This window comes from Glossina fuscipes, unplaced genomic scaffold, assembly GCF_014805625.2.
Source record: "Glossina fuscipes isolate IAEA_lab_2018 unplaced genomic scaffold, Yale_Gfus_2 0, whole genome shotgun sequence".
In the NCBI taxonomy this organism is placed as follows: domain Eukaryota; kingdom Metazoa; phylum Arthropoda; class Insecta; order Diptera; family Glossinidae; genus Glossina; species Glossina fuscipes.
The window spans coordinates 35,051,014-35,061,434 of record NW_023998414.1 but is presented as its reverse complement, the minus strand read 5'-3'; the positions used below and the strand labels follow the sequence as shown (position 1 = coordinate 35,061,434).

At 35.9% G+C, this 10,421-nt stretch overlaps 1 protein-coding gene across 1 annotated transcript in view; it reads right to left on the bottom strand.

Annotated features, from left to right (window-relative positions):
- The window catches only part of LOC119634190 (homeobox protein abdominal-A), a 74,683-nt gene that overhangs the window by 37,488 nt on the left and 26,774 nt on the right, over window positions 1-10,421 (bottom strand). The window contains exon 2 of the mRNA XM_038028213.1: window positions 7,289-8,461. Within this exon, the coding sequence (XP_037884141.1) occupies window positions 7,289-8,461 (1,173 nt within the window). The remainder of the gene's footprint in view (window positions 1-7,288; window positions 8,462-10,421) is intronic.

Genomic DNA, 10,421 nt, shown 5'->3' with positions numbered 1-10,421 from the left:
GGGGGGGGGAAATTTGATAAGCATATACCACCGCCTTTGACATCTCTGTACAGTTTCATGTCAGTCTATGCATTTTACCTTTTGAGAGTATATATGTTTTCGATTTCACGTTTGCTTTTGAAACAATCGTTTTTGATCCGAGATAACACTTGAATTTATGCATACGATCCAGTAGCGAATATCGTGCCAGAGGTGAATCAATCTTGATAGAAAAAAACTCGCCAAAATCGCTCAAAAATTAAAGAGATGTTGACAATTATCTATGTTTATCACATTTTTTTTTTCTTCATCGAGTAGTTCGAACTTCGCGATTCAAAATGCTTATGAGGAATATTATTTGAGTGTTATGAGGACAATCAAGAGACATATATAGTACCACATATTTGGAAGCATAAATACTGATTGTTTTCCGTTTTATAAACAAATTCACCTTATTTTTTGATCAAATGTATTTTTTAAATGAAATCATTACACCTGGAAATGCATTCTATAAATGTAAATATAACTATGTAACCTACGTCCATATTGTGGGATAAGGATGTATCAATTTTGTGGTGATGTGACAATATCCCGGACTTGAGATACATATAATTTTTATCATAACGACCCAATCAGAATCACTTTCTGATCTCATCTAAGCTTGTCCGTCCATGTGTCCCTCTTGTTATCTTATGCTCGCAAATTTTTGAAATATTTTAATAAAATTTGGTACACGGTCATGTTTTTACCCAAGGACACGAGTGCTTGTGAGAAGGGTGCGAGTCAGATCACCACCTGTACAAAGTCTTATTTTGAAAAGTCGTTTCATGAGTAAGCGCATTAAAATGATCAGAGCGCAGCCGTGATCCACTATAATGTTTTTAGTTGTTTTTCGACCTAAAAAAAGGCATACAAAACTCTAGGTATTGACGACATCGAAAATATAGCTTTTAAATATATTACCCATCATAGAATCCAATTTGTTAGTTGCACGTCAATGGAAATCGGGCAAAGTTATTCCCATTTCTAAGCAATGCAAATAACGACATGATGTCAAGTATTATCGATCTATATGTCGCCTGAGCTCTTCAAGCAAAATCTTTGAAAGGGCCATTAAAGGCCAATTATTAAAAGAGATTTTCTGAGCATCATCGTTCAAGCCAATGTCTAGTCTATGCATGCCGGAGACAATGTTGAAGACAAACTTGCGACTAAGCAATCTGGTGACTTATTTGAAGAATCCTTTGATTCGGTTTGGCATAATGATCTGATTTTTAGAATCATATCTATTGACTTTCCGCTTATCGTAATTAAATTAATACAAAGTTTTCCGTCTAAAGCATATTTTTGCCTTTCCCTTTTAGATGGATTTTCTAATTTATTATCTATTCCTGCAGGCGTTCTTCTAGACTCCTTTCTCTTTCGACTTTCCGATACTTAATGATTGCCGTATATGCTCATCGCATAAATTTCGTTATGAAACAGTTAACAAGGTTCAAGTTATGATTAGCATAACATCTAACTATCTAAAAGGCTTGCCTTCTTCCGTAGTTAAGTTAATGTTCTGCTATCATGTTCACTATATCAACAAATGAAAACGAGTAAAATCATTATAGTGGATCTCTCTGCCCATCATTAAATACCCTACACCATCCTATAATTACTCGTATAGAGACTCTTCAAAAAATAAGGCTTTATATGAGAAGTACGACGAATAATATTTGAACGGGGATTGAAATCGCATATTAATGGGGGGAAAAAAATGAGTGAAAAATGTATTATAATAAGCGTTTTTCTCGAAACACAATTCTTCAAGACAGTACGTAGACCATTCTCGATAAGTTACTTGTCGATAAGTTTTCTAATTAATAAAAGGTTGTTTTGTTTTTTTTTTTCAGGTCGAAAAACAAATAAAAGGAAGCAAAAGTTGATAATGTCTGCGAGATTTTGTTTAATGCGGATATTTATGTCATGTCTCTTCGATATAAAACGTTATACGGAACGTAATCGAAGAAGTGGTCTTAAACCAGAAGAAAAAGTGATATAAAGTAACATAACGTATGGACGGACGGACGGACAGATAAGATTAAATCGCAATCATTTTCTGAATCGGTCGATATAATAAAATGCGAGTTTATCTCAAAAGCTTAATATACTGTTGTATTATAATTGTAGGGCAACCTCATACCCCCCCCCCCCCCAGGGTATAGGATAAAAGTGCTCTAACTTTCGTTCGAAAATTTGCAAATATGCCCAAAAGAATTTTTGAAAATTAGGCAAAATATATTTCCACATACCTACTACTACTAAGAAGCCGCAAAAATTATTAACTTATTATAAGGTCATAGGTCAAATACACATAGTTACTTTAAGATAAGTTATATGCGTAGAAAGAACTAAAAATTATTCAAATCAACAAAATTGCTCTATCTATTGCTCGGATGCCCGCATCGGGACAAATTCAAGTCTATTTTCCCTTCTAACGATAATTTTTTCTCTTTAACGACTCACACTCACAGTCAGCGCATCAACGCAGTTCAGATAATAAACGAACGTTCATGTAAAGATTTGGATACGCACGGTATTAGTATCAAAGCGTTACCTTTGGAAACAGGAGTTTGTTCGATTAAGAGATTCGATGCTTGTAAGTGAAAAACTTGACAGATATCGATTAATAAATGAAATTTTAGTTAGCCAGAGAAAGATAAATGAAAGAGAAGAGAAACTTAGTCTCTGAGACTCACTTTACAGACACAACGTCTAGTAAGCCCGCGAACACTTTAATAGAGTAGTTAATACGCGACATAAGAAGAATTTGCGCAGATGATATTTCTCATTTAAACCCTGGCCAAGTCATTATCAGGCTTTAGATAATTTCCGCAACGTCAGAGGTTTTTTTTTTATTATTATTTTTTGACAGAGATGCCGCCCACGTACGCAGTTAAGTTAAATTACGATTCGAAATTAACCTTTCACTCAATTGAAAAAATGTTTGATTTAATCCAACAGACAAGATGGAGGCCCGGGTAGAGTTAAAAAGCTATGGCTCTTATTTTACTTGTGTTGAAACAAAGCATATATATATTGTCTATCATAAAGGCGTTGACACGTGGTAATGTTTCATGCGAATGTGCACACACTTCGACCAAATAAACTCCAATTTTACAAGCCAAGCTTTGATGTATAACTTTGAGCGGGCAATTTCATTTGCAAATTTTCCGTCCGCCATATGTACGCATGTCATATGTATTGCATGAATTCTAATACTCCTTTATTTATTTAGATTTGTAGAATTAAAGAACTATGCAATATTTTTCTGGCTTATCAATCATCACTAAGGGGGTCTCACAAAAGCTGAGAAACTGTTTCACTTGATTAAGAACACTTTACCTGAGGCATGGGGCGCTAAAACTTTGAATGTAGATGGGTATGTGTGATTCGGCGCTAGTCGCATATGACTTTTTTTACTTGTTGCTTTTTTTTTTTTTTGTCTTTCTTCTTTTTTCTTGTATATTCTTCGTGTATTACTAGATGGAGAACATTTCCATCTTTGAATTTCGATAAAGCTAAGCCGATTTACTCTGACCGAAACGAGGGCACACTTTTAGCGGGAAGACGCGAAATCGAGTGCAATATTTAGGACAACAACAATATTTATGGTTTCCTGGAGTGGGCAACACAGACGAGTACAGTGATGAGATCATTCTTAACAGCAAGCGATTTTTAATTGATAAGCAATACCCTTAAAGAGTAGCAACCTTAAATGCTATGCGTGATGCTACTGGCTGGCAGTGTCGTTTCCTTTCAAATAATATGATCACAGAAGTAAAGTCCACTCAGTGCTATGTATTTACTTCAGTCCTAAGTTAGTATAATGTATTAATCGAAAGTTGATAAGACTTTTCTATCCGATTTCCTTACCTCGGCAGCAATATTTACGATGTGTACGTGTTGTGAGTGTGCGTGTGTGTCACCAATATCTTCAATAACTAATGAAATATGGTTGTTTATTTTATCTCTTTAATCATGTCAGGACGACTTCATTGGAGTGATATTTTGAATTTTAACTGCACTCAATTATACATAAGACAAATAGGATGGGACGAGTTGGCCCTGATTGGCTGATAAAAAACTTTCGGCGATATAACACAGCGGGAGAAGTGATGTAATAACCAACAGTTGTTTGCCCATGATTTTGATGCATACCTACGCGCATACAATGCGAAAGCATCAAGTATTGTTTTGGCCCAACAAAAATTAGTCAGAGTCCTATCGCCCTTTCGCGATAACCGAAACAGACTTAATCGTACTGCTTGTTGAACGCACTACCATTTACTTAAAATTGTATTCTATAATAGAAAAAAATTAAAGAAAAAAAAAAAAAAAACTTGTGAAAAACCACACACACACACACACACACACACGAACGGCGCAGAATTTTTTTGCAATTTAAATAAATCTTGCGATGATTACCATGTAGTAGTGAAAATATCTTCAGAGTAAGAGAACAATAGAAGCGAGCAAGTTAGCATTTTAAGAGAAGTGCGATCGTACAGCCGAGAATTCCCAGCCGCTTTTAAAGTTTTAAAAAGAGAGGAAAGAAATCTGAAGGATCGTCTACCATGGAATGAGCCGATGAGCCAATTTTCCAATGGAATGATTAACCTTATGGTCGTCTTAACAAATGCAAAAAAAACATTTTTTTTTTTTTTTGCTCTTCTGGTGCATTTTTCAATATTTCATTTTTAAAAGTAAAAACAAAAGATGGCTGTATCCTAGTCGGCTTAAACTTGTGAGCTTCACACTGATATTTTAAACAACTCAAACAAAAAATCAAAATTTTTTTCAAAGAACTTCTTAGCAAAGCCTCAGTATGTTTTTTTTTTTTTTTTTTTTTGAAAGTCAAGCAAGTTGTGAAAAAGTTATTTACATCAATTACGCTGACGCACAAACATTTCTATGCTTTAGTAATACATTGTCTATTCCATATGCTCTCTGTACCGAATACATTAACTTGGATGATACGTAGCACAAACAATCATATATAACGTTATTCAGCCAAAGTATAGCAAGCACATACTGAACATACGTACAGTAGAGATTATTATTAGGTAACAAATACTAAAGAATGGAACGCTTGCTTACTGTGCGTATATACCGATCGAATCTGAGAACCCAACTAGAATCCGCACAAGAATAAAATTTCCTGAGAACATATGGGCCACATTAAGCTAATCTTTGACGGCTATGATGGAAGGAATTATTTCGGGTAAAATATGCTTTTTTTCAGAAAAGATTTGGGATCTTTAGCATGATTGGAACACTCAAGCATATAGAGAGCCAGGTTGTTGCTGCACTTCTTGGAAATTAATCGTTCATACGTGGATTCATTTCATTTTCACTTTCTTCAAAAATATTGCAAAATTCTCTCGAACCGAACACGAACAAATATCACTACGCATAATGAATAAAAGAATTCTCAGTCGCAAATGCTCTTGTACTAGAATAATCAGACCTACTACGAATGATCAATAGGACCAATCTCTCAAAATATCTTCTCCGAGGTCAGTTCAGAAACAGGACGTAACAGATTTGGCAAATATATCAAAAAAACTGCTCTCTCTCTCTCTCTCTCTCTCTCCTGAAACTGTTCTCGTAACGGCCGCCAAGTCTAACCATCTGATTCCTATTCGTCGTTCATAACCGTTCGAAAGTCTATCACTCAGATATTGAAAAATTAGTTAATTGGTTGGAACTTAAATCATCCATGTATCTCTGATATAGCCTTAGGCTACAGATTGCACAATTGAACCTACGCTATTAGGGTTGCGTTCATCTTAACCTAATCTCACCTAATCTCGTTTTAATGAACGAACAACTGATGGTTTTGTTAACGAGATAATGATGGAATCTGTGAATACACTTCATAGCAGCGCGTTCGTAGTTCGTAGCAGCGAGGCACTAGATTGCAAAAAAGAAGAGGAAGAGATATGAAAAAAAGAAATATTGTAATTGCACGCAAGAGAACTGCGGACGTTCCTAATTCATTTAAGGTATATTCTCAGAAGCAAAAACAAGAAGGCTTCGGTTAAGTTCGCCGAACAGTTCGCCTTAATTAAATACCTTATAAGCTTTTCAGATCACAAAGACTTAATAAGCTTAATAAGTTGGATAGCTTAATAAGATTTTAAAGGTAACTAACTCTGTTTACTTGTCACTTAGTGTAAACTTACCTAAGCTAATTCTACCTAAATAGATACTTAACGGTGTAAGTACGATCTTGTATGTTTAGGGGATATGTCCAGACGTTCAAAGGACGGCATCTAGCCGAAATACTTTATAATGCATTGGCGATCATTCCCCCTTCTTCTCTAATATGAGAAGAAATTTGAAAAGTTCTCTTCACACCTTCTCGTCACGGTTGTTAATAATCTTAGATCAACAAGATGGTGGTAGTGAATTTTTTTAGATTATTTATACTAAAACCTCTTGCGATAAATTTCTGCCCAGGTATAAATTTGATCTTTCAGATTTTCGTGGCGAGATGACGGATACGTTTCCTTGCTTTATGTTTATCTTTATCTTTTTGTTTATTAATTTATTTATTTATTTTATTTTTTTATTTTTTTATTTTTTTTGAACAATGCGTACTTGAGCCATTTTCAAATCACCCCGGAGCGAGTACAAAGTAAAAGAAGCACAGCAGAACTCCTTAGGGTTTAATTGCAAACAGTCAAGTACACGGGCCCTAAAATCTTCAAAATCAATTTTTACTTTCGTTTGCTCCCTATTTCGAACGTATCCATAATTAACGAATTGCGTTAACAAACAATGAAAAATAATGAAATTAAGAATTTGAAGAATTTGAAAGTCCAAGTCCAAGATAAAAAAAATATATATATATATCGAAAATGTATAAAAATGGCAATAAAATTATGCCGCGATTGTTTGTTTGAAATGCACATAGGCGTAGAATACGAATCAACATAGATCGAGTGCAGAGAAGGCAGAGTTTTGAGTTTCATTAGTTAAGCATTTTAAAAGATTTGCGTTCCGTTGTATGTGCGAGAGTCAAGCAAACAATTGAATCAATAAGTTGTGACGTATGCGTTTGTTTGCTTGAACATTAGACAGTTTCGACATTAATTTATAGGAAAGAATAGCAAACAACAATTGCATTGTATACAAAACTGTCCGGTGTTGAAAGATTAATTCAAAGCACACAAGTAATAATTCGTGACACGACCCGTATTGTACTACTAACAGTGCAGTAGTGTTGCCACTTTTGTTAGAAAAGGATTAAATTGACCTTTTGTTTGTTACTTTTTGAAGGTATTAAAGAGAAAATATGATAATTACCGGATATCGTGTGGTCGGTTAAACGTGTCGGTGGTGTATGAGCGGGTGTATGATGATGCGACGATGTATCAATGCCAGGTGTTGGCAGTCCAGTATACAATGAACTGAAATCCTCTGGAGTACTGCTACATTTTCGCTGATGATTTAGGGAGGATTTGTCAATGGATGAAATGGCGGGTGAACGTGTATCCTGTACGGATGTGGCTAAGCCGAGAAGGCGATTTTCATGAGTTGAACCGATGCCCATTAGACGATTATCTTGAAAGGACATAAATTTTGTATCCTGCGGTACGCCACCATGTTGCATATTGGCGGCATGATCTTCGAGCAAACCTTGCTGCAATCCCAAAAGTCCACCGACCAAATTCGGCCGTAACTCGTCCATTGTTAATTTGCTTTGACCGCAAGCGCCGGCGGCTGAAAAGTTAAGTTGACGACTAAATATTGCTGGAAATATGTTAAATTGTTGAGAATCGGCGCTTGATTGGGGACTAAGACCGAGGCTCGGAGGTGCTACGTGGGTAAGAGAAGGTGCGCTTATGGACGTAGCTATAGCTACCGGGGTAGATGAAAGTGTATCGTTGTGTGGATGACCAGAGGCAGGGGATGTATTACCGCCAATAACCAATGTCGAAGAAACCGAACTTGAACCGGCTGTACTTACAGCACTACCGGGTGTACCGCCGCTGCTAGTACTATTCAAACCTACATTTGCCGATCCGGCGGTATGCAATTGCTGCTGTTGCTGCTGCTGTTGTGTTGTTGAATTTTGTTGCGACGGAGTTGTCGCGTTTGGCTGCTGAGAAGATGCGGTTATCTGTTGTTGTGTTGTTGAGTTAACAAGATGCGTATGCAATCCAGGATGATGGGAATGATGACCGCTATGATTTGTAGCGGCACTCGCTAACCCCTGCAATTGTCCCGTATGGTGATGTGGATGATGGCTACTATTATTGCCGACGACTCCACCACCGGATCCAGGGCCGCCGGCACAATTTTGTTGTTTGAAATCCAATTTGTGGCCGGCGTAAAATCGCGAATCGATATACGTTTTGAAGAAATCAATCGTATAATCCAAAAGTGAACCGCTAAACGCGATCCAAATGAGTACGCAAAATACTTTCTATTCGGTTTTTTTTTTTGGTAATAAATTATTTGATTAGTTTTTTTGGATGTCGGTCGCACAATACCTATTAATTAATTATTTATTTTTAGATTTCAATGTAAATTTCTTTCTTCATTTTATAAACGCACGAGTCCGATATCTCTGACCGGATTGTTAATATAATTTCTTCAATATATTCCTTGAAAACGCGTGAAAACACTATTAAACACGTAAATATCCCGCCGAAAGGGTAATAGTATAAGCACGTCTGTTGTAATTTTAATTTTCACCAACAGCTGCAGTTAACACTATTCAATTTTCGAAGCGCATCTTCGGAATATTTACTATTTGATTTGCACTTTGTTCGAGACGAAATCCTAAAGGTTTTTGTTTATGCTTTTCTTGTGTCTTCCGTTTTTCTTTTATTTTTTTTTTCTTTTTCTTTTTTTTTTCACTTATTTTTGTCTACTTTCAAAAAGTTTGTGGCACGAGAGTTAATTTGAATAATAAAAAAAAAAACCAACAATACTCTGGCGCTATGACACCGACAGTTTGACGAATAATGAAATTTGCGTTTTTCATTTAACTCGATCCAGCATCAACTAATGGTGATGGACTGCAGAGAGCTGAGAAAAGTTCAATATATGTGTCGAAGAAGTGCGACGTGTGGCTTAACTTCGGATTCTGCTGCCTTAACTATGGGTAACACAGTTTTGCTTCAAGTTTCGTAGATTTGGATGCGCAATCACGTTTACACTCGCGTCTCAGAGTATGTCTCGATGATTGACGTTAAAAACTAGGCGGCTGGTAACATGATTAACATGATGATGAGGTCTTCGCTTATGCTAAAGGACAAATTTATAGCCCAGAAAACGGTACACGGCGATAGTGCATTACAGTACAAACGCACATTAAAATATAATTGGAACATGAACCAGACAATGACAGACTCTGAAAACGATGTGGTACGTATTCGCGGCCGATCAAATTTAAAATGATATGCGAATGTGAAATTATAACGAAATTAAGGATCACATAAATTTGTTGGTCGTCAACGTTGTCGCCAACGTAAACATCACAGCTGCCATTATCGCTGCCCATGTCAGCCGCGAGTAGGTGGCTTATTTCTTCAAAAGAACAACATACAGACTACAGACTGAGGGTGGTTGGTTATAATACTTCAAAGCCTGTTATATTCGTATATCTATATATATATATATATATATATATATATATACATATTTGTATACATATGCATACACACATATCTACGTATATACAATCGTATACCTACGTATATGTGTTTTGCAGTTCTCAAATAAATGAAAAAAAAAAATATATATATATACAAAAATACAAAAAAAGAGAAGGAAAAAAAGAATAAACACAAAAAAAAAAAAAAGGCAAAAGAAAATAAAAATAAAGACAACCGACATTGTCATTTATATGTATTTGTATGTGCTTATAAAAATAGCCTGAGTTTAAAATGAGACAGAAGATATCATCAAATATTGAATGTAAACAAATGCAAATAAAGAGCACGCACGTACAGAGAGCGATAGAGAGAGTCGTCTCTTTTACTCTACTCTCTATTAATTGCGTTAACATAATATTTTGTCTGCCAGCCGAAGTCATTTTGATCCCATAAGATTTGTGGATGGATGTCTGTTGCTGTTGTTGTTGTTGTTACACATTTGTTTTGCTGCATTTCTGTCGACAAGTATGTAAGCTTTTTTTCTGTCTGCATGCACGCTCGCACATGCATACACACTCACATAACGAAATGCGTTTGCGTCGGCATTATAAGTGAAGAGCAAATGTCAATAACTAAATGTATGTGGCGCGCGCGTGTACATGTATATATGTAGATGTATATATATATATGTATATGCATGTTTGTGCATATGTATGCATCTTCTGTCTGTATGTATACGTGTTTGTGTGTGTGTGTGTGTGTGTGTGTGTGTGTGTGTGTGTG